The sequence below is a fragment of the Alexandromys fortis genome, unplaced genomic scaffold (genome assembly GCF_014885135.2).
Source record: "Alexandromys fortis isolate MF-2015 unplaced genomic scaffold, M_Fortis_MF-2015_v1.1 scaffold_48, whole genome shotgun sequence".
NCBI classification, from domain to species: domain Eukaryota; kingdom Metazoa; phylum Chordata; class Mammalia; order Rodentia; family Cricetidae; genus Alexandromys; species Alexandromys fortis.
Genome location: NW_026067947.1, coordinates 7,555,771 through 7,581,692, shown reverse-complemented (window position 1 = coordinate 7,581,692; position 25,922 = coordinate 7,555,771). Strand labels below are relative to the sequence as shown.

At 35.5% G+C, this 25,922-nt stretch overlaps 1 protein-coding gene across 5 annotated transcripts in view; it reads right to left on the bottom strand.

The window, feature by feature from the left end:
* Positions 1-25,922, bottom strand: part of Chl1 (cell adhesion molecule L1 like) — a 215,049-nt gene continuing 189,127 nt past the window's right edge. For 4 of the 5 annotated variants that reach the window (XM_050149355.1, XM_050149354.1, XM_050149357.1 and 1 more), the window contains 10 exons: positions 25,684-25,881; positions 24,060-24,130; positions 20,182-20,404; positions 17,878-17,993; positions 17,506-17,710; positions 17,181-17,303; positions 14,319-14,498; positions 10,279-10,410; positions 7,427-7,499; positions 2-3,852 (listed from right to left, as the gene is read on the bottom strand). In XM_050149355.1, coding sequence (XP_050005312.1) covers positions 3,636-3,852; positions 7,427-7,499; positions 10,279-10,410; positions 14,319-14,498; positions 17,181-17,303; positions 17,506-17,710; positions 17,878-17,993; positions 20,182-20,404; positions 24,060-24,130; positions 25,684-25,881 — 1,538 coding nt within the window. In that variant the 3' untranslated portion in view covers positions 2-3,635. Of the gene's footprint in view, positions 3,853-7,426; positions 7,500-10,278; positions 10,411-11,021; positions 11,184-14,318; positions 14,499-17,180; positions 17,304-17,505; positions 17,711-17,877; positions 17,994-20,181; positions 20,405-24,059; positions 24,131-25,683; positions 25,882-25,922 lie in introns of all 5 variants that reach the window. The other variant, XM_050149359.1, reaches the window with a different exon arrangement.

The window sequence follows — 25,922 nt, the reverse complement described above, 5'->3', positions numbered from 1 at the left end:
AGTCAAACTTTTATTTGAAAGCTGAATTTCATGTGTAATGAAAATAGTATTGAACCACAAATATCCATAAGCATAATACAAACACCATCTACAACACAAACACACGTGAATAAAGATCTACTGTGAACATTAATCTATGTAAGAACAGAAAAGCTAACCAGGTGAGCCTACCCTCTGTACATTTTGTCTCTTTGACGATGTAGTCAGTTGAAGACAAATCAAAGTAGCTTTGGCCCAGCCCTACTTACCTCACTATAGGAACACTAGGATACATCTACTACCACAGACCACAAACCAGTACTACAACCAATTTAAAGTTGTTACGAGAATTACGCCTTAATGGCATGTAAACATATTTAGGATTTCGATTGGCAAATATGTTTTAAATACTTAGAAAAGCAGCCGACATCTCTCTTTATCGTCCTCTTTCTCTTCCATGAGTAGAAAATAGCGTTAAGTCCATTGTGCTCTACAGTTTTCTATAAACATGGGTACATCTAAAATATCAGATGCCTTTATACCAAGAGAATAAATCTACTGATTTCACATCTTACAAATACGCATGCAGAATGAGTGGAAAACACTTTTGTATAGCAAAGACCCTGCTTAGTTTTCTTCCGATTATTAATTTTCAATGGCATATGCAAATCGTACTCCACACTTAACAGGAAGATTTAGTTTATTTTCTGTAGATCTGTTTTCTATAAAAATATATTTATGTGCTTAGAGGGGGGAAATTGAGTTGGTGTATGTGGGGGTGAGTTTTTGATACTTAATTTAATTACAGGTTGGGTTATGAAGTTAAAAGGCATCTTAGATTTTATCATTCGTAAGTTTTCTTAGTACAAAAGAACACCCTGTGACAGCAAACATTAGCACTTTTGTAGCACAGTTTGAAGTTAAAGCAGTTCAGCAATGTGCCTAAGGTTTCTATGTATAGTCAGTGCTGGAACCTGGAAGAGAACACAGATTTTCCCTGACCCTCAAACAGTTCGTTCTGAACTTATCCCCATCCACAATCCTGGAGGTTATATACAATCACTTACATTAAAATCATACTGTCAGTAGACTACAGAAAGTTACTGCAAAACCAGTTAAGAACAAAGTTGTACATATTAGCAGCTGCCTTAAAACTCAGGGGGGTCGCATTTCCCAAATAATTATTGCCCAATGGTAATCAGCATTGCACATCACAGAGTCTGCCACTCACTGTTTAAGAAAGAAAAAGAATTAAATCCACTTTAACCTACTGGATGTGTTTTCATTTGAGCACACATTTAAATTTAATTAAAATCAAAGGACTCCAAGGATCTTGTCTTGCTCTACTGAAGTTGTACAACGAAATGAAGCCAAATAGTATTTAGAAGTTCACAGAAGCTAGCAAAAGGGGTTATAGCACAATCTCATTTACTTCAACCGTCATTTGGAACAAAAATATAAGTATTTGCATCAACATTAGACTTAAAGATTATTAATTTTTTAATGAAACAGTTCTACATTGTTGGTTATTATTATCAACCCATATGACCCTTTCCAAACTACATTTTGAATGATGATAAGGAGAAGGAGGCAGAATAACAGCATAATTAACTGTCGGTCACATCCTTTATTTTCTTTGAAGCTCAGTTCCACAGCCCCCCACCTAAAATGGCACATGACAGAGGCTCCTCCAGCAATCTGTGCCTTAGTCATCAGATGGCGCTGGGGATCAGTTTCCACAGTGGATGTGTAGATTCTTGCACACTCATACAGGCTAGAGAATAAAGATATCTGCCCCCTTTCTTTTACTATTTCCAGGAAAGTAGCTAAACATTGAGATCCATGATTTTGAGAAAACGGATTTTTCCTACCTATGCATTCTAAAAGAAACATGAGATTTAAAAAGTATGTTTCATGTACATTACTGCATTGGTCATTTTCTTATCCATGATTTTAACCCCAAAGCAGCATAGCACATCATATCAATTAAACATGAAGACTAAACAGTAAGGATATGCCAGTAATTACACAAAGTAAAGTTAAATCTCTGAACTGTATCACAACATAATTAATAATTTCATGGTGAGGTTAAAAGTTTCCATTACATGAGAGTGTTAGCATCCGTTATTTACTTATATGTGCGCAGAGTTCTTCAAGGTATTTCTAAAACACTCTAAAACTTCTGTACCATTTTAGATGGACTGGTAGCCCACGTGAGGGAAACTAAATTCCCTGGCCCTGTACTAACTATGACAAAAAGAAAACGTTAAAAATGATGATACCACCACAGAAACATTTACAATATGATATAAACTAACAGGTACATAAGATTTTATACTGTAAATAACTTTATTTGTTGGAGACTGGGGCAGGAATCCACTCCAAAACTTATTTTGAACAATATGAATGCATTTCCCTCCATCGTTATATGCTATTTTATTTTGAGAACATGTGAAGGAGAGAAATATAAGAATAGAATCCAATTATTCATGTAATCTTGAATCTGGATTGCTGGGTTAGCCCCTGAAGGATGAAAACAGCATCCTACTATATACACTTTAGCTGTACAATCATGCTTATTAATGTTCTCTTTCTCACTTCAAAATAAAACACTGTGTGTAAATATTAATATAATATGTACAAGGCATTCATAAAACATATCCAAGGGAACCAGTCTATAAACATAAAGGCTAAAAGCTGTGAACATACAAATGAAGATACAAAATACAATCATCAACATCTTCTTTCTCTTTTTAAAATAACCTCTGACCTTCTGCAGCTCCAGTTAGTTCAAGTTAAAAAGTAAAAAAAAAAAAAAGAAAGGAAGAAAGAAAGAAAGGGAGAGAGAGAGAGAGAGAGAGAGAGAGAGAGAGAGAGAAAGAAAGAAAGAAAGAGAAAGAAAGGAAGAAAGGAAGGAAGAAAATTAGATAGATAGATAGATAGATAGATAGATAGATAGATAGATAGATAGTTACAGAGTTACCACACTGACAGAAAGTGAAGACAATCATTCAGAAATTGAAAACATTGTAACTCTGAATAAAAATGGTAGCCTCTGGGAAAATAGTTAGGGGCTCAATAAATACGAGTTGCATGATCATCTAAGACCTTTACTACTAAATTTTAAATAATAACTTCAGACTGTATAGATTCCATGAAGTGTTTAATAAGACATTCATATTCCTTTTTACATTTTAAATAACCATCTTACTTGCTTACAATCTTTTAACCTGTAGTGAATCAAAGTCACTAAAACAGTTCTTAAAAACTAAATACAACTGTGTATCCAGAGAAACCCACACAGTTAGCAACATTACTGCACACACACTGAACAGGAGAACCAGGCAGACGTGGAATATGTAAAAGAGGAACTTTGGATTCAGTCAAAGTGGATCTAAGTACAGGATTTGTTTTGTGTTCTGCATTTTGAGCACCCAAAACCAAAACCATAAACGAAACACAGGCCTGAAGTGTTTGGCATCTGACTTTTTTTTTTTTTTTTCTTTTTGAAGGCAGTGCTATTTTTTCTCAGCAAAATTGCAGAATGTCAGAATGTCAGCCTCTGGACACGTGTTTCCACTCCTCTGTAAAAGATTTTGCTCCCCAGAAGAGACTGGGGAGGACTGTGCTAGCCAGCGGTGGTGCATGTGATGTGCCTAGGCCCGGAGTGGGAACGTGGCCGTCGAACTTCCGTTGCTTTCAACAGACCCTTTCTCCTTAGCTCCGGTGTAGGCGCCAATAAAAGATCCATCTTCATTGAATATGGAGTGGTCTCCCTCTCCATATTCCACTAAGCTGTCAGCGCTCTCTGTGGGCTGCATGTTCCTATTCAAGGAGCGAAGGCTTCCTTTGAGAGGCTTTTCATCACTGTCACTAGAAAACAAAACAGAGCCATTCCCCGGGAGCTCAGATTCACAGGCACATACAGCAAGACTCTTTCACAAGTGCTAACAGGTTCGATAATTTTCAACTTGTTCATATTAACACAAATGACAGGGAAATGCAGCTGAAATGACACATCAATAAGTAAGTATTTTAAAAGCCATAACTAATTTTCTTTATTCTGAGTGACTGAGGAACCCGTTTCTGCTTTTTTTTTTTTTTTTTTTTTTTTTTTTTTTTTTTTTTTTTCCCACACTTGTGCTTCCCTTTTAATTGAGGAGCTGCTTTGGGACATGAAGATGCAACATGCTGATTCATATTGAGGCTATAGTGTGGCTACTTCTGTGCTCCCTGACATCACATGCTAAACTGCTTTCCCCAACGGTGTGTGATTAGCAACGGTGGAGATTAGCAGTCACAGAACAGTCCTCATGAAAGGGATTTGCCCTAGTGAAAGGGCCTCCAGAAAGCAGCTTTGCAGTTTCCAGGGCAGAACAAGAGAAAAAGGCATCCATAAGTGAGATGGTTAGCTCAGCACACACTCATCCTGTCCTGACTTGGATCTCACTGTCCAGTCCCAGGACTGTGAGAAATATTCTGCTGTTTATAAGTCACCTAGTTATGCCACTAGCAGTTGCTATTCAGTGGTCTAAGGGCAGAAGACAAGTGTTACTTTCCTTGCTTTATGCACTCTTGTTGCTCTTGGCCTTGTGTTTTGATCTTTTATCTCTTATTTTGGTCATATAAACTCCTGTATCCTTCTCTTTTATTTAGTATAACCAACCAAATTTAGTTTCTTATAAAAATTTTCAATTAAAATTATTAAAAGTACCCTGATTAAATTAGGTCCCAGCCCTATCTACCCACCTACCTACCTATCTATCTACCTATCTGTCTGTCTATCTATTTAACACAGAGGGAGAGAGAGAGAGTGCACAGCAAAGTAGGAAAAGCACTTGTTAGGAAGACTAAGGACTTGAGCTCAAAAGATAAGACGGTAAGATAAGATAATGGGCAAGTGTGAACAAAGTACTATATATACATATGGAATTGTGAAATAATAAGTTCTAAAAGAAAATATCAATCATTGTGAATACTATTAATATGATATCTGATGTGTGTTTTACTCATTATGAGAAACAAGCCTGAAGTCACAAAATATTAATGAAATTATGCCCTTTATATATCTGATTTTAAAAATTAAAAAAAAAAGTTTTAAGTACCAGTTCCTAAGTGACTAGATGACAAGAACCATCTGTGTTTGACACACTATTGGGAAAGAAATGTTTGGGTATCTGTGTTTGACATCAGCATAAATCAAGATATCTGTGTGGTATGGTAACAGGCTTCAGAATGAAGACACTGAGATTCTAAAAATAAAAATAAAAAAAATTGTGGCATTGACTTTGGGGCCAGATAACGAGTAATAAAAACATATATCTAAGGGCAAAGCACATAAGAAAGTTCATAAAATATTAAAAAGACAAAAATTCCTGATGAATATTAAGTTTTGGAATAAAATGCCAGAAAACATACTGACTGCTTGAAAGGCTGTAACTGTAAATGATGTAGGGAAACGAAATGACCAATCCTTTCAGAGAAGCTGCAGAGTGTAGACAAATAAGTTATGGACAAGGAATAGATTTAGGGGTTTGTTTTGTTTCGCTTCATAAAAATGTTTGTGAACAGTTGTCCTCAGACCTCAGCGATCCCTGTTCAAAAGGAATGTGAGCAATTGTGTAAAGTCTTCCCTTTAAATGTATGCTGAACCTACAATAAATATATATACCAGAGCAATGAGATGTAAGTTCTAAGATTGGGGCATCAACATACTATGAATTGCCTCTTGGGTACTCAATCTGGTGTTTCCGCCTCGCCTAAAGCTAGATATTACTAAGTATCCTGGAGATAAGTCCACATAGTGTAGAATTGAGGATGACTCTGGCTTGCCAAAATCTGAAGTTCTTAACCCCTAGGTCTGGATGTAACCAAGCTCTGGCAACACACACATAAGGAAGCAGATCTACTGTCAGCCAAAACTTCAGGTGAGACCACAGTTCTTGTCAAAAGCCCGTCTCCTGAAGACCATACACCAGAAGTACATACGTGGCTTCATTTTGCATGGGCATTGAGATAATACTCAATTATTATCCTAAGTTTTGCATTTCGGACATAATCAGGACGAATATTCCAATCAGTTCAACAGCACTGACCACAACTTTCCCAAGCTAACATTCTTTATCTTTTTACTCTCCTGTTTTTTCCTTCCTTCCCTTACACCTTTCTCTCTTCTTTCTTTCTTTCTTTCTTTCTTTCTTTCTTTCTTTCTTTCTTTCTTTCTTTCTTTCTTTCTTTCTTTCTTTCTTTCTTTCTTTCTTTTTCCTTACAGCCACCCCTGTCTTTCTCTCCTCTGATCTTCTTGACAAAAAACATAAAACCATAAAAGAAGGCACCAATCAGCAGAAAGGGAAGTGATGCACATAGAGACCAGCAGAGGCATAGTGATGCTCAGATCTGTATTAGTTACTCCAGGTCAACGACTCAAAGTACCCCACATCCATGGCCATGCAGAGAGATTCTGAGCTGAGCCAGTGACAGCCAGCTAGATTTCTTATTTGGTAGAGATTCTTGAATCATATATAATAACATCAATATAAGTCCAAAATTGATAGTAATTTTCTTGCTACAATAGAGATAGTAGAGATGATCTGACTAAGGAATGGTGATAATTCAAGAAAGAAAGCTAAGAAATATAATGGGCACAGGGTGAGGCAGAGATGTGTAACTGGAGAATTTGGCTGTTGTACTAGACTTCTTGCTGTGTTGTCCCTGCATTATTGAACTCATACACTGAATAATACTCTTCAAACAGGTATCAGTGACTCTATGCTTTAAGTACTAATTTACCACTTAGTTCTTTTGCCAGCCTCGTTGCCTTGCAAAAATAGTTGTTCACCTTTTAGTCTTTCATTCTAATTGATTGATAATATTATTTGAATATGACAAGGTTTTTTTTTTTTAAGTCTAGGCTCATGCATAGAGTTGGGTTTGGAACCTCTTTATTTTATAAATGCACAAAGAATGTTGAAATCTGTGTCCATGAATGCAAACTTAAAGTTATCATGTCCATAAGGCAATCCTCAGAGTGGCTCTAAGATGTTTCAATTACTTGTTTATGTGAATATTACATGTGACATGAGTCATGCAAAGAGTTTCAACCAAGCAATCTTGATGCTTGTTGCTATCCAGACTGTGGTCCTTAACACACCTCCACCCCTGCACATAATAATTCAGTTCTCACAAGAGTACATAACAGTAGATAAAAAGGAAAAAAATAAGAAAGAAAAAAGATGAAGGAAGGAAGAGGAAAAAAGGAAGGAAATAAGGAAGGAAGGGAGGGAGGGAATAGGGACAGAGGTGGGGTAAGGAAACCATTGGTAAAATTCCTTTTATAAAGTCAGTGTATTGTAGTTCCATTACTTGAGTTAAAAACAAAGAATGTTCTCCTCTTGACAAACCTGATGGAAGTCTTTCAACTGATCATGAAATACAAAGTTACATTTACCTGTATTCACCAAAAGTCTCATCTTTTGCTGACTGAACTTCTGGATCTGGGTGTAAATCTTCCTTCTCTTTTACTGAAACAGAAAATTGAAAGTAGTTTAACATCGAATCTATTAGAAAGACCTGTCAGCTTGGCTGCTGAAAGGCAGGTTATAAAACCACATTGCCCCAAGTTTTTATGCCAGTGTTACATATAATGTATCAGTTACTTTTTATTTAATCTGAAAACAGAAAGTATTTCCTGGGTTCTATTTTTCTGCTATTAAGCACCTTGTAGACTTTCATGTCATTCCCCCATATCAAATGGGAACTTGTCCTATGAAGAGAATCAAGCTTACATCATTGTGTCCATGAATATAAAATTTATTTTTTCTCCAAACTATTTGAAGATTTAATAGGCTCTTTAATGACCTAAGTCATGAAACCAGTTTAATGCCCCCTCAAAAAAAGCAATCATTATGGTGTTCTGTATCAATATTTTAATCAAAACTACCTTAATAACAAAAATAATCAGGGCTACCAAAGCATTCTGAATATATAATTACATGAGAGACTGTAGGGATGATTTAGCTTATATAAAGTATCTGTCAAACATGTTTGAGGACCTGTTTTATTCCAGGACCTGCATGAAAATGGCAGACTTGATGGCAACCAGCTTTAGCTGCATTTATGGGGAGGAGGGTACAGGAAGATTTCTGAGACTTGCTGTCTAAATCCGTCTAGCTAAATTTGTAAGCTTCAAGCTAATAAGAAACCCTGTGTTAAAAAAAAAAAAAAGTAAGGTGGAGATGACTGAGCAAGATAATGGGTGTCAGTCTCTGGACTCCACATGCATAGCCACAATGGGAAATGTGCAGACTCCTCCATACTAAAAGTAATTTAGTTTCATGTGAAACACTGGGCCATGAGATTGGTTCTTGATTCTCTTACCTTTAAAAACATAAACAAGTTTCCTTTAAGATGGTATTCACCCTTGCAAACCCTTAGCTGTCCTCCAATATGAAAAGTTGTTGCTATTGTTTTCAAAGGGTCTGAATTGAGGGAGGACTTCAGAGCACATATAGGTTCATATTTCATTACTTTCAAAAAGATAATTAAAAAGCTGTCTCTCTTCAAAGTGTCTAATGAATGACCTGGAATATCCATTAGTCATTGTGAACATATTTGATACAAGCTAGATTTCAGAGAAAAATGGAAATGGACAGCTGTGCCAATTAGACATGCTATTTTAGGAAAATGTATGTTATGTTCTTCATGGTTTTATGTATATGACAGATTCTCAGTAAACGTTTGCTTGGTGAACCAGGAGTCAATAAAGAACAATTTATAGATCTGAATACCGTAAGCCAAGAGATGTAGGAGTTTAATCTTTTTCCTTTTGTAAAAACACAATGAACAGGACAAAAAAAAAAAAAACAGCAACAATGTATATGTAAAATAGCAAGTTGAATATAATTATATAAAAAAACAAAAGGATCTCTGTGAGTTCGAGACCAGCCTGGTCTACAAGAGCTAGTTCCAGGACAGGCTCCAAAACCATAGAGAAACCCTGTCTTGAAAAAACAAAACAAAAAAAAAAGTTAACAACTAGAATGATTTTATTTTTATCCAATATATTATTAATATTTCAAGAAGCAGTACACTCAATAAAAGTTTCCCAGTACAGTAATAGGAAATGCACCCTCTGCAATGCAGTGGTGATCTCGAACAAAGCTGGGGAGTGGAGGAGTTCTACCAGAACCACACAGAACACCAGAGCCAGGTGTAGAGAAAGAAGTAAAGGCATGTCATAAATAAATGAGCTCCTTTGTAAGGTATTCAAGTATATGTGTGACTTAATAATATACCTTCTTGGTGTCTGATATATCTATGAACAGAAAACTTAAGTTTATAAGCATTATGATCTTTAAGAACCTAGTTTAATGTTTTTATCTTGAAGTTTCATTTCATCTTAGGAGCTGGGGTGTGGAAAGGCGTTGTCACAGACGCCTTCTATGTCCCTCTTCCACAACCATGAGCATGAAGCTATTGATATCACCGCAAAAGAAAATAGTGATAAGGATGCTGAGGTATAGCTCTCCACAGCTGATGGCTTCTGGCAGGGGTGTGGATGGGGAAAATCTCAGCTTTCTTTATATGATGGGCCACTGGGTGTTCAACCATGCTTCAGTGGACATATGGGCAACAAAAACTGAACTCCTTTTTTTGTTGTTGGGGGAAGTCTTAAGGGTCAGGGAGCAGACATGGGAGGACTAGGAAGTGACTGTGCTCTAGGAGTACATGAGATGACATTCCCAAATAATCAATAAAAATATTTTGTTGAAAAGATTAATTTCATTTGATTTATGTGTATGTGTGTGTTTGTGTACGTGCAGGTGCTTGAAAAGACCAGAGGTGTGAGACTCCCTGAAGCTGGAATTACAAGCTACTGTGAACTGCTCAATATGGTTGCCTGGAACAAAACTCACAATGTCAAGTAAGTACTTTAAACCACTGAACTATCACCCTAGCCCATACAGTCTCTAATAAATACTAAAACAATCAGGCATAGATGGCACAGACCTTTATCTTAGCAGTTAGAAGGCAGAGGCACACATGGATCTCTATGAGTTCAAAGCCACCCTAGTCTACCTAGTGAATTCCAGGCCAATCAACTCAAACAGCTACTAAAAGCTAGCATTATATACTATGCATATTTCCTTTGGTTGTTTAATCAAAATATTGCCCTTTAGTATATTTCAAAACTAATACACTACAAACTTTATCCACATAATTTTTATAAAATAGTTCCCATAGATCGATTCACAGTATATGCTATTCAAAGTTGAAAATCATGTTAAGCCATGGTTTTACCTGAATACTTTCCACCCTTGTTCCTCTTCACAAAGCAAATCGTTAATAGTATCAGTGTGAGAAGAGCGATTGCACACATCAGTCCAATAAACCAGCCTTGAGTGGAGATGTCATCATATAAGCCAGCATATTCTGTTGTATAGAGAGAAGGTACAAGGTTGACCTACCTCTAGAATCAGTCCTTGATATTATGTAACATTGGGGCACAATCAGATATCATTTTAAAAATAATAAATAATCTTTCCTTTGATCTCAAAGGAAATAAAGTAATCTGAAGTTGGGAGACACTAGGAAATCATTCCTTCCTTCTTAGGGAAGAGGCTCTGTAGGGTTGCATTTAGCTCTGAAGATGAGAATCAGAAAGGATAGTGAAGTTAAATGCAGAAGCAGCAGCAAGCAAGCCATAGCACAAGCTGCCTGGGTTACAAGCAGATCACCATGACACCTTTGTGAGCTCTGGTTTGCTTCCGATTTTCTTTAGTTTCTGTTATTGGCAGGTGTTAATTAGCATCATACACACTCAAGTGACTACTGTGTCAAACCCAATAAGGGAAACATGGGATCATTGTGACATAATTTCCTTTTGGTAATTTTGAAATACTCTGTATGCCAATACAAATTGAAATCATGATCTTTGTAGCTACTGTACTCTATACTTTCTAATATAATATATATATTTAAAATTAATCCACAGGACATAGTGAATTGTCTAAGACGATAGCCCACACAGTCTCATTTCTCACCTCTCCCTCTTGTCTCAATTACATCTTGAAAAATGCTATCGTTATCACCCCAGTTCTTAGTCATGAGGTGAACAATATGTTCCGCTCCCGGCACAAGTACCTCTACAGGGTGAATCTTTTGGGTAAGATTTACTCCTTCTGTTATCTTCCTGATACCTTTACCTAAGAAAGGTACACAGTTAAGTCATATGATTTCAATCACTGGAAAGCAGGAGAGAAATATAAAAATATATATATATCATTTTTCGAGATGAAAAAAATCATTTTGGTGTTTTTATCTTTAATGGTTCTTGAATCATCAGTGGACTCAGAAACTAACATTTCAAGATTTTTCTCTTAAAATGTTGAAAATGAATAAATGCAATGAAATCAGTTTATGGCCATTTGCTGATGAAATGGTACTATAAATCTGCCTTCGTGGGAATGGCTCAAAACCAAACACAGACTCAAAAAAAAAATCCTTCAAATTTTATGGTATTTTCATATTAGTTGAATTTTCACAGCCAGTGAAAAGACGAATATATCGTATTTTCATATTATTACAAATAGAATTAGATTTTAACTGTGTTTTTATTAAATGCATAAGCATAGTGTTGCCATAGTCTCAATATGTTCTGGTAAGATGGCATCACAACACATTCACATAGAAAGTATTTTTTGAATTAGAGTCTTCAGCTAGATTAAGTGCAGGTTTATAGGTACATTTAAATGAAATGGTTTCACTGAGATTTAGTATATGTATGAAAAAATAATTTTCCAAGAGAAACTTTCAATAATATGTCAATAAGTTAATCATTGAACCTCAGAGAAACAGATGAAAATGAGTCCAGTTTAATTAATATGCATTAATTTCTGATCTTGCAATTAAACATATAAAATAATTTTGTCATTAAATTCATATTTTTCTAGGAATCAACTCAGCATAGAAAATGTCAATTGGCCAAGTGCCAACAATTTACACATGAGATGAATTAAGATCCCTGGTGAGAATATAATGGAGGATGGATGACGAGACTCTTTGTTAAGTGGGCATAGGACACAAAAGCACCTGGTTGTAACTTTTCATCACAGACTAAACTTGATTATATGACTACTGAATAAAGAATAAAGTAATTCACTGAAAATGGTGCTGTGACAGAAATAAAGCCAGTTACAGAGCAGAGCTTTTAGAATGGATTACTGTAATAGAATGGAATGAATTCTTACTTTAAAAACCAGAAATATTAGTATATCATTTAGTGCCAGCTTTTTGAAAACAGAAATGCAAAATGATTTATTCAAACCTATAAGGACACAAAAGCATATTCTAAGTCCATGCTTTTCCCCTCTTTCATTAGAGAGACACCCTCAAACTGAAGAGAGAGCAAGAAAACAGCTTGCTTTCAATATCAGAATCTTAACTTGTGTTCCCTCGTTGAAGGAGGGAGAAGAAATATCTGCAACAATAGATTCTAATTTTAACTGTTATCAGTTTAAGAGTTCTCAGGGAAGCTGAGATATATCTCCTCTGTAGAACTGTTTAATAGTCAAAGATTTTGTTGAAGTTCATGGAAATGCTACTATAATTTACTACATGGCAATATATGACTATAGAAGAGAAAGCAGTGTCAACAGAGGAAAGGGCAGTAGCTGGAATACTGAAAATTCAGATGCCTGGAAAAGAACACAAACACCTTAGAATCGCAGTTTTTAATAACCAACATGGGATAGTGAAGCAATCTTCCTTTACACACTGAAGCACATTAGCAAAATGAGACATCAGTTATGAAACCACCCAGCAACATTTTCAGTCTCCAGGAAAGTTTGTTAAGCATGAATGCAAAAAAAGCCCAGTTTCCCAATATATGCAGAAGATGTGGAGTAAGACTAAGGCAATTCTTTGGATTTTTTTCATGCTCCTTATTGTCAAGAATGGGACTAATATTTCTCCTGATTTTTAAGTTGTCACTTCTATCAATACAGCAACTGTCTCTGTGGTTTGATATCTTGTATGAACAATATGGAAACTGAGTATTTAGATCACTAATCTATTCTTCGGACTGCTGTGAATTGAACATTTGATGCCAGTTTGTAACCTTGAGATATAATCTTCTTTAGTAACTGGAGCAATTGTCATTATCTCGAAGTCTAGCATTTTCCTAGATTAATGAGTTTGTCATATCATCCAGTGTTTGATTTGTCCTGAACTCATGGGTTTGGGAGAGATGCTATTGGAAAACACTCTTTCTATAAAAACAACTAAAGTGTCGAGGGGAAAACAGGGACCCAAAGATGGAAACTGTTACAGGAAGAAGCCTGTAGTAAAGTTCAGAGTGCAACAGTGCTTAGCAGGAATACAACGAATGGTTGTGATACACACACTTAAGGGAATCACAATTGTGTCATAGTAAATGTTGCACAATTTGGTTTTCTTCCTCACTACTCTCCTATTACCTTCATTTCTCCCATCGATTTCATAGTGTTCCTAATCTACACTTCAGAAAACCACTCAGAATAGAAGTACATTTGCCGTAAACTATTTGTGAATAAATGGTTTTGTTTCCCTTATTTTCTGCTTTCATCAACTCTCTTCTCTCCCCTTGAGCCCTCCTATGCTTGAGCACTCTGAACCCCATATGAGTCTGCCTTTCTTAACTTGTTGATATGAACATCAGTTCCTGAATTCATTTTACTTTACTACTTAACCTTTTTCAATCTTGATGCATTAAGGATATTATATATAAATGGGCAAGAAAAATCCTAAAATTTTCTTAGAGAAAAAAATTTTAAGGGATACTGTTAGAATCTAAGGGAGAGATAGAAATGTAATTTAATTATAACTGTGCTACATGTAAGATCAAAGACTGATAAGTCATTTTCAACTCTTACTTAGCTTGAACTATCAGACAATAAGTCAAATTTGATATATAAATTAATATACTATGAGTCAAGTAATAAAAGTGGTATATATTAGATTCTTTTTCTATTAAATGTCTACCAAAGTAAAAGACAATATTTAGAAAGAAATATTCTTCAAAGAAAAATATCCTTTTCCTAACCTTGTGAGAAATTTTATGAGCCTATGTTCACTTATTTTATTTAATTAGAAGTATGTTTCTGACCTTATATAAATTAAGTTATGATTAGTTGTTGTTCAGAAACCCATGAACAAATGTGAGCCTTATAAACAGATCAGTAAAATCTGTATTTGTGTTGGTGGTGCATAGAGGATCAGCTAGATTTGGGTACAGAGACTAGGTACCTGCACTTTAGTGCAGTTGCGTGAAAACATAACATGCAAAAGCATCATGTACTTACTCCCTTCTCCCAGTGTGACAATTTCCTCACTTATTGGCTTCCCACAGCCTTTTAAGGTGCATGCCTTCAAGTAGAACTTGTATTTGGTTGTTGCATTGAGGTTTGAGAGACGCCAGCTAGATTTAGATGGAGTAGTAACATTGATTTCATTTAATTCTCCAATCGCGTAGGTGTTGTTTACTGAAGAAATAAGCATAAAAATCAGTGCTTCAAAGTTCTTCACAATGGAAGTTACAGTGACTTGTCCTTTCGTTCCTATTTACTGAAAAAGTTTCTATCATTATTCATTACTATCAGCTCTTCCCAGGTACAGACAATTATTATTATTACAGCAACTAATAGAAGACAACACCAGATACTTGCAGAGAATTCATCAGCATTTTTACCAAGTTGTGAACCCTGCAAACTATAACTCTGATCTATCTGCTGAGATCTACCCATTGGTGCAATAATGATAATATAATGGGGCAATCAACTTTTTTTTCAGAGGTACACTTCACTGGCTACGCTAAAATAGTATGTTTTGAAAAGATGAACTCACTGGAACTATCAGCTCAAGGTGTGCCCCTCAATATCTCAGCAGGGAAGAGGATCCCACTTTACCCTGAGGGGATATTGACAATCAGTGGTGACTGGGAGAAGGGGTGTCACTTACTTCAATGGAAAAATCACAGATAAGGTGCCCTTTCTCCATAAATAACTTCCTGTCATGCTCATGCAAGCAACTCGAATTAAATACAGTAGATCATACATGGAAAAAGACATGGGAGCAGGAAGGGGACATTTTGGGAAGTAGGGATTCAGTGGGAGAGGGAAGGGTATCACAGGATAATAAGGAATGAGAGGGATTAAATTTCATTATAAACATGTCTGAACTGACAAGAGAATAAAAGCAAATTAAAAAAATAAAGTGTGCAGTGTACTGAATGTGCATCATATTTGTGCCCTCATAAATCCAAACCTTGCAGTTAACTTATTGGAAGTTGGGAGCTCTCTCAGCTCAGCAAAGAGAGAATCAATGGTCCACTGAACTGATAAATGAATTAAGTGCTTTTAAATATCTACTGTGCCCTGAACACTATGCTAAATGCAAAACAGGTGAAATTATGTAGGGATATGTTTAAGGTCTGAAGACACCAATGGTAAGAAAAAGGCTACAAAAAAAAATCCTCTCTGCACTCATAAAAAGAGAATGTTTTATTTACATAAAATGCCTTCCTTGTTTTATATAATGCAGTTACATCAAGAAACCAAGCAGTATTCTAATAATTGTAAAGCTGGAAAGATATTAGTCACTTTATCACCATTAAACACTACAGAGTCAATTAAAATAATTACTAAAATCAATGCAAGAATGAGGGAAAGTATATGCCACTCTGGAATATACAAATAGCAATTAATTAGACTGGAGCAGAACAAGGGAAAAGCACACTATATAAAATATACCCTGCATTTATTATTAATAATGAAATAAATAATTTAATATTAGTGAATTTTAAGAAGTACAATGACTATTATAATTACTAATATTTCAACTACTGTATTATGAGCAATAGTTATTAAATCAAATTTAAATCTTACAGACAGATCATACAAAATGTTTGAATTTAACCAAATTTAAAGATAGGACAAAATAAAAATTTAAAACTCATAAAATATTTCAGTTCTGTCCACAGTCTTAAAAATTGATCCTTGGAAGAGTGTCGCTTAAGAACTCAAAATTTGGACATTGACAGACTTGAGTATTATTCATCCTAATCCAGCACTTAACATTGTGGTATGACCTTCAAATACACAAGTGGACTATGTATCGATTCCTTCATCCATAAAAGAGGACTAATGTACACCATAGCATGCTCTGCAAAGGTTGCATGGAACAGCACGGGGAAGCACTTACTACAAAGCAAACTAGTGGTAAAAACCACAACTTCTCTTGGATTTCATCCATATTTAATTAAACGGGTGTGCAGTGCACAGCAGCAATCAATGGGACCTAATGCTCATATGTGACCCAGATGTGAAAACTCAAGAGACAGCAGAGTAATCCACCAGGTCCACAATTAGGTTGGTTTCTGTGAACAGAGTAGGTGGAATGGCTAAGAGATCAGTTCGTGGGCTACTTAGCAACTCATGGCTGTTAAGTCTCATCATTGAAATATGACTAAAGTTCCACTTTTCAGTCTGAAATCATGCTTATATTTGATGACTGTTTCAGGTAGGAGATGTTATGACTTTAAAATGTTCTAAGCGAGCTTAACTGTTTTCAACCTAGTGACACAGAAATATGCAGAGATTTTTTTGAGTCCCTCATCATAACCTGCCTGACTAGCAAACAATCAATAGGGAGTTCTACCCAGACAAATATATTTAGGCTTGATAATGGAATCATTCAACCACCTTGGAAGAGTCAGTCTTATTATGATGCCATGAATGTACTTTAAATCTCCATTACATTATTCACTAACTCTGCCCCCTGGCACAACATTCTCAAAGTTACTCACAAATAGATGGTACATACACTTTTCTTAGTAATCACTGTTTTAATTACAAAATAGAAGTAAACAGATCTTTTGTAAATATAAAATGTGGATACTTAATACTGTGAGAAAATGCAATCTCTGTTACCCTAACTAACATTTGCCATTCTTGTGAGAAAATGGCTATAGGTAATATATAAATTGGTGAACATAACCATGCTCCAATAAAACAAAAGTTTCTTATTGAAACACATAGAGGTTGTAGCTTACCTTTATTTTACTGTTCCTTGCACTGTAGGGAATACTGCTCACTGTGTAGCAACCCAATTCCTTAAACAAAAACTGAATCTTCAGTAGATTAAATCTAATTCAATTCTGTACTTACTTATCTGGTATTGTAAAAGGTAACCAGTTAAATTTCCATTTAGTTTCTTAGGAAGTCCCCAGGATAAAGTGGCAGTGTCTCTATCAACTTTGATGACCTTGAGAAAACTCGGCTGCTCAGGTACTAGAAAACACAAGATCATAAATGGGTAGTCATAAACCAATGAATTTCTAGAAAAACAAACAAAAAAATCCCCTTGAGATAACACATTTAGAGAAACCAAGATATGAAGTCCTCTGAGCTACACGTTAACTATCAATAATGAAGCGAATGTTTAGCAGAGACATTGGGTAATTTGCATAGGTGGCTCTTTTCATATTCTCACCTCCTTCTGGAGTCTGAAATATATAAGGCTCGCTCTCAGGACCAGCTCCTTTGGAATTGTAAGCTAAGACTGTTAAGTGATATTCACTAAAGGCATCTAGGGAAGGAACCATTCCAGAGTTTCGCTGTCCTGAGAATCTTAGGATGTTCACTTCTTTGGGGTGTGTCCTTCCATCCAGCAGACTTTTGGTTTTCCACCAATTTATCTGCAAAGAAGATGCAAACCTTTTAACATAGCAGCCATAGTAAAAGATACTCGGTTGCCCTCTTCAAATCAGTTAAAAAATCTCAGGAAAGAAACAAATTCAACAGTATCATTTAGGAAGTGAAAATGAAATGAAAAATTACTTAAAAATATCAACCTGATACCAACCTGGTATCCTCTCAGAAGCCCGTGTACTGTTTCCTTTGGAATTGATGACCAGGTCACTTTAACTAATGTGCTATTCATAACATCAACACCATGGATCACAGGAGCTGTACTAGGATCTGTAAACATTAAAACTGATTAGCATCCAATGCCTTACACACAGTTCATAAAATCTCCTTCCAAAAGTGATCTTCATAGCATTTAGCCTGTATAATGCACTTATGTGCTATTGGTTTCAAACAATACCAGCAGTCTCTTGGTACAGAGGAGTTCCTGAGCCCACAGGAGTTACTTTATCTATCCTATTGAGAAATGATGGCAGTAACGAGAGAAAAAGCAAATGGAAATTTAAAGCTATGTCCACTGGCATGTTCTCTGAATAAGAAGAAAAATCAGCCCCAGTAACATGATGAAATTATTTAGGAATTAGTTTGACATTAAGAGAACAGTTGTCTGGGCCAGATTCTGGGTTGTTTCTTTATCTTGTCAACTTAGGCCAGGGTCATCAGTGAACAAGCAGCTTCAAACTGAGAAAATTTCTCCATCATATTGCCTTTAAGCAAGTATGTGGGGCAATTTATTGATTCATTGGCTGACCTGAGAAGGCCTGGCCCGCTGTGGGTGCTAGCTCCCCCATGCTTGTGGTCCTGAGTTGTATAATTATTCAGACTGAGGAAATCAGAAGCATTCCTCCATGGCCTCTCCTATATCTGTTCCTGCCTCCAGGCTCTTGTCTTGAATTCTTTGACTTCCTTCAGTGATGGAGCATTGGCCTAAGAGTTATAAGCCTAAATAAACCCTTTTCTACTCACATTGATTTTGTACATAGTGTTTATCTCAGCAAAATAAAGATAACAATCAACATGAACTGAGTACGTACTAAGCTTCAGGTATTTAGAAGTTCTACCTGGATCAACTCATATGCACTGGAATATATTGTCATGAGACCAGCACTGTCATTTTGTTCTTTAGAACCAAGATTACTACGAAGGAACCAGCAAAACAAATTGTTCATTAATGGTGTTTTTTGTGTTTTTTTTAATTTGGGTACAATAATATGAAGACTGGTAGGATAAGAGATTATTATCATTCTTAACCTTTCCTTCGTCATTCAAAACATGACTTCAGATACTAGAAGAAAATGAGAATATCTCCTAATATGGAAAGTTGCCCAGTGCAGTCTTTTCTTTTTCTGGAAGTATAGTTGTAGCAGCTATTATGCTATTAATATTTAATAATATAACTTTGTGACAGCTACTTTAGAATTATTCATATGGTTAAAATTTCATACGCAAACCTGGGTGTGTATCTCATCTGTGTTTGCCAGACTCCAGGCACGCAAAGGAGGCCCAGAGATTTGTAGCAGGCTGTTGCTAAGAAGTCTTTGACAGAAAGCGTTAATCTAAGGAAACCTTGGGAACCTCATGATCATTATGTTCCTTCACAGAGGCTTGTGATGGTTCCAGGTCTTTGATTTTCAAAATATAAATAACTTTAACAGGTTTTTGAATAAGGCTGAAACTTCCAAAATACTTATTTTGTTGTTATGGTTTGGCTTTTGTCTTTGTTGTGAGAACTTTATTATTCTTTTAATATTGTGTATCATGTTGCTTAGACTAGCTTCCAGTGTATTATGTAGCCGAGGATGACCTTGAACATCTGATCCTTCAGTCCTTACCTTCTAAGTACTGGAATTAAAGGCAGTTGCCATCACATCTGAGTTTCATCATATCAGGGCTTCAAACACAGACCTTTGTGCACGCTGGGCCAGAACTATATATATCAACAAGCTATGTATTCCCAAAGTTCTTCTTTAACACTACTTTGATCAACTAACTCTCTTAAGATCATCCCTAACTCCCTAACCTTGAGGCATGCATCTTGAGGCATGCATGTGTTTATTTTTCTGTTTCACGGGTAGTATGTTGTAAAGATATNAGAGAGAGAGAGAGAGAGAGAGAGAATAGGTGGAGTCAGGAAGCAGCCACGTAGCCTCGCCAGAGACAGATGCCATACAGAACTTTACCCAGTAAGTCGCAGCCACATGGCGATATACAGATTATTGGAGATGGCTTAGTTTAGGATATAAGAGCAAGTTAAAAATGTGCTTATGGTATTGGCCAAACAGTTTGCAAATAATATAGTTTCTGTGTGGTTATTTCGAGTCTGGGCAGCTGGCAATGAACAAGCAGCCTCCCACTATGGTATGTTGTCTTTGCAAGCAATAGGTACTTGAAAATACTGACACAAATGTAGTAACTTGAAAATTTTCTTGATGTGTTTAGGATTTAAGGATGAACCACTTACAGTCTTCCCCTGAATAGAGTGTCACTGGCTGAGGCTCAGGTCCAGAGCCGAGTTGATTGATGGCTTGAACTTGGACATCATAAGGAGCATAGACAGTAGGTGTCATTACACGAAGTGTGTGGTTTGTAACTGTTTCTTCTTCCCATTCCTCAGGCGCTCCCTGGGGCTTCCAGCTCACTCTATACTCTAGTCCTGGCCCATTCTGCTCCATGGATTTCAAAGGCTAAAACAGAAAGACATACTCTATGGACTTGTAGATATGTTGACCAAAAGGCGGCAGTGATTCATTTTAATGAATGTATGACAATTACAAATTAGAGATCTTTACTGTCAGAAGCATTTTTGTCATTTTATTTATTTAATCTTATGCATAAGTCTTCTACCATTCAAAGACACGGGACACTTTAGGAGCCTCAGTTACACACATATAGTGAAACCTAAATGTTCATATATAAAATAAATTGGAAACAGTGTTTTAGTTTTTCTCAAGCTTCTGCTATATTCTACATTTTTTTTTCTGTCAAAGAAACAGAAACTATGTGGTCATGAACTCTTGGGCCATGGCTCCTCGGACAGAATACTTTCCTCCACAGGTTCAGTTCCAGCTTCCATTAAAAGAGGGAGATGGAACTATCTTTAATTTTGGAAAATGGACATGTTTATAGAGAGGACCCAAAAGCAGTACTTCCTCTTTTTAATGAATACTTTCTCAGCTCCTTGATACAAAATGGCTATTTCACTCACTTTATTTTGCCATATAGAAAGGTTTTGTGGAAGAGTTTCTGGTTTTTTATTAAATTAGAAATTGATTATTTCCATTTTAGTTTTTAATTAAGGAAAACTTTAAAGAAAAATAATGTGGTTTAAATTATCAATTTAATTTTACAAATGGGTACTTTATTTAAATGATTCAGTAATTTATATAAAAATTCACTTAAAATGCATTTTCATCCTAGATTAGAAGTTAATTTATATTAAGAGTAATTTTGTGTATGTGGGTGATTAAATGTCATATAAAATGTTCTTGCACCATTTATTCTTCTTCATTCAATACAACTGGCTAAAGTACTTATTAGAAGCATCGGTTGGAATCACACTGAAAGCAGAATGCTCTATCAACAAACCATTTTAGTTTTACATTTATTTCAAAGTAATTATTTAAACAAACTAGAAGAAAATAATAAAGACAGACAGAGAGACACACACACATAAACACACACAAATGTCTCTTAAACTGGTAGCAAATACCTTTAATCTCAGCACTGACCTCAAACTCATAGAGATCTGCCTGCCTCTGCCTCCTGAGTGCTGTATGAGAATTTATTTTTACTTTTAATTACTTATATGCAGTATGTCTGTGTGTGGGTATGTGTAAGTGAGTGGAGGTGCCCGTGAACTCCAATCTAGACATTGGAACACCTGGAGATGAGGTTACAGCAGGTTATGGGGCATCTATCATGGGTACTCAGAAAAAAACTCAATCGTCTATAAGACAGTATGTGTTCTTAACCACCAAGCCAACTCTTTAGTCTCTGGTACAAACTTTGAGGTCCAGCCTACAATCAAGAATTATATTTTTTCAATCATTATTGACAATGAATATGTAAGATTAACATTATTCAATTTGTTGATATTTTGCTCCAAGGAAAAACATAAATTTAATAATGTGCTCTGACAAATTATAAAATAAACTGTGCCAGTGTTAAGAACATTTGCTTAGTTATTTTGCCTATTTGGTCCCTGAGCTTCTGAAGGACTTTTGTATTTTGCTTTGAGGCAATAGTCAATAAAACTTCAGTAAATCTCAAATAACTTAAGGCAAGTTCAGTTTCAGAACAGCAAAGATGAATCGGGTAAAGAGACCACTAGCCTTCCCTTTCTCTTCTAGCCTTGACCACAGTGAAGTGGTCTCTAGAAAGACATTATTAAGTTAGGGACACAAGAATCTACAAAAGTCATTGAAGGGCTTGTAAAGCCTCTGCTCTTGTTATCAAGACAGAAATTGTGTGTACTTATCATAGACCACATGTTAATTTGAATATGTTTATATTGTAGACTATAGTAATGGTAAAACCATGTACATTTGCACTGTACCATAAATATGTATATTTGTGTGATAAGAATAGTTAAAATGCACCCTTCTGCCAACTTCTGAGAATGCATCACAGTTTCTAAACAATGTTTTCCATGATGTTCCCTTCATTTTCCAGTTAATTTTTCTTAGTTTCATCTTTAAGTATAAGTGAAACTTTCAATTCATATAATAAAACCTTTAGCACTTGGGAGTTGAATACCCTAGCTATGCTCATTTAAGCTAGTTGTCAGACAATTTCCTACTTCCTTAGTTCAGCTTACTGTCTGGGCAAATTATTCACTTGTTTGCTGTTTAGGTGTTATTTACCCATTCTCTTTAAAGTTAGTTATGTTACTGAAACAAATTTTAAAATTCATTTAAATATGCTAGGGAACAATGAACAGAAACTATGGCAACAGCTATTTTTTTTAAATCCTCTTAGATGATTAAATCCACACTTTAATATTATAAATTTTTAAGTAAAATAGAATGATATCATTTTCCCTTTCTTCTCTCCCACCTCTCCTAGGGACTCCTGCCTTACTCCTGCTCAACACTGTAGTTTGTTTTTCGTTGGTTACTATTGCTACACACACACATACACACACACACAGACATACACACACACACATACACACACATGCCTAAATATATAAATACAACCTGATCGATCCGTTTAGTTTTACTGGTATGTATATATTTTAGGGCTGAACATTAAGTACTAAATAATCACTTAGGGATTTTTAATCCATGGGAAGACTGTCTCTTACACACATCATCCCTTAGTTGCCTGTAGTTGTGTCTCTATAGGCAGATCCGAAGAGAAAAATCGTCCCTGGTACTGGAAATCTAGCCAACCTCTTGGAGTTGTGATGTCAAGGGTTTTAGTGGAGAACTTACTAGCACCAATTTACTACTTAAGCATAATTCCTAACTGCATTCCTAATATCTATCCATATACTCGCAGATAAGTGTAGCTCTCACCCTTCGTCAAAGAAACTTCTCTTTGCAATAATAGCCAATGACAATCAACCAAAGCACAGAGAACAAGTGTCTGTGGAGTACCCAGGCCCAGTTGAAACATCTACAACATACCTCCTGGTTCCAGAATAAACTTGTGAATTACATAATGAAATAATACTGTCATGAAAGTTATCTAAGCAGATATAAATTGTTTTGCCAAAGTCAAAGAGTGATTTGATTTAGTAACATTTCCTAAATACATTTCTAATAGTTTTAGTGTGGGAACTTTGGAAGGCCCTCAGTGTCTGTGTCCAAAGCAGAGAAAGATGAGGCTGTATTCAGAATCTGAGTTAATGCTTATAAGACCTATGGCTCTTCTTTTGGAAGGATATTTGTGTAATATTTATTAGACCATATGGTGAGAGGTTTTTACTATAGTTTAACTGTGAAAATATCTTAAAAACTTCAAACAAAGTACTAGAAATTTGAAGTTTCCATTAACAGATATCATCTAGATCAATTTCTTGATCTATCATTAAATCGTTTTCCAGAATTAATCCCCATTTTATACTAATTCCTTTTGTTTTGTTTTTCTTGATTTAAGTCCAAAGTCTCATTCTTTCTAGGCAAGCACTTTACCAGTGAATTGCATCTCTATTTTATAGCTAATTCTAATCACTGTAATCTTAAAGCATTGACAACAAATTAAAATTTAATTTTTTATTCTCCAATTATTGTGTTGTTCTTAAAAAAATCCTGTTATGTCATTATAGTTAGAAAACCTACTTAAAATGAATAAATAATCAAGAGAAAGCACATTAGCATTATAGGGAATACACACCTCCCATTTTATAATCATCTCCTTGGGTTGGGATGCTTGAACCCTGATGTTCTGTGGATTCTTATCTGGAGCTGAGAAATGACAAACATTAAAAATATTTTTACATTGTATAGTAACCAGTTGATTAAACATCATACCTAAGCCCTCAAAAGCCAAATAATCAAACATTTTATATTTATTAATTTCAGTAAATCAAATTTCTGAGAAGACAATACATTTTACTAAAAGGAGTAAAACAGCATTCTCAGTGTTCTATAATTGCTATTCTGTGGACAGTACATGATTTATTACATATATCTTAAATTTAAGCCTGCTAATTAAAATTCTAAGCCTGCTTTAATATACATGTTTTCATTTTCAAACTGCACTTTTCTGTCAGAATTATTGAGAGATGTGGATGTTGTGAACATATGCCTCTAGCATAGTGAAATTGAAATTCATGTATCAACATTAACAAGAAACTTTCATGAAATAAAATGCATTCAGGCTGAGGCATTTTATTAGAAACACCCTAACAAGAATTTTATCAGAGTCCGGTGCAAACTAAAATCATGCAAGCACCAGATTCAGGATTAATTCACTTTGCTTTTTCCTTGTCAGAAGGTAGATTGTAACCCAGTATGCTTACTTTACTCCAGAAAAAGCAAACACCATTTCATGGCAATGATACTGCCTGATGCTAATTCTGTAGTATAAATTGCTTTCACTGTCTCTGTTGGTTATTTACAAAATTATACTGATGATTTAGATAAACATGGAAGTATAAAAAGGCTAAATGTGCAAGACATAACACTAGCACACAGTTTTAAAATATTAAAAGATTTCCTATGAGCTAAAAGTGTTTCTTTGGAAACTGAATCCATGGCTTCCTTTATACACTGAACTTCCATTTAGAATTTACATAATAAAATCTACTTCAAACATGATATTTAGCTATTCAGAAATTAAATACTATCAAAAACTATTCAGAGTAATAATCTTCTGTTCTCTATCAAACAATTAGACACCTCTAAAAATTAAAAGAATCACTTCTAATATTCTACATTGCTGTTTTATACAACTTTTCAAATTATTTGGAGGAATCTAAAGTCCCACATTACATACTTGATCTTTTTTTAAAAATGTGTTCACTTCCTTGGTTAGAGTTACCCCAAGATATTTTATGCTGTTTGTGGCTATCGTGAAAGGTGATGTTTCTCTGATTTCCCTCTCTGCTTCCATATCCTTTGTGTATAGGAGGGCGACTGACTTTTTGGAGTTGATCTTGTATCCTGCCACATTACTAAAGGTGTTTATCAGCTGTAGGAGTTCTTTGGTGGAGTTTTTGGGGTCGCTTATGTACACTATCATATCATCTGCAAATAATGAAAGTTTAACTTCTTCCTTTCCAATTCGAATCCCCTTGATCTCCTTATGTTGTCTTATTGCTATTGCTAAAACTTCAAGCACTATATTGAAGAGGTATGGAGAGAGTGGACAGCCTTGTCGTGTTCCTGACTTTAGTGGGATGGCTTTGAGTTTCTCTCCGTTTACCAAAGAGTTGGCCAATGTAAAAGATTTTTTTTTATTGTGGTTGTTGTCTGTCAGTATAAAATGTTCTGTTACACAAAGGGGCCATCCATACCTGCTGGTGGAGTTTCATGCTGGTCCGATGGCTGGCTGGGCTGACTTCTCCCCACTTCATTCACAGCTGTGACCCTGAACTGATATCTTACATATGGAGCCAAAGATAACACAGCCTCTGTCTCTTCTCCTTGGACTCGAGTTAGCTCCTGCCACTTTCCAGGTTCCTCTCTGTTCCCTTCAAATTCTATAATGTACTCTGAGATAAGAATGTGGACAAACCATTAAAATATACTGAAT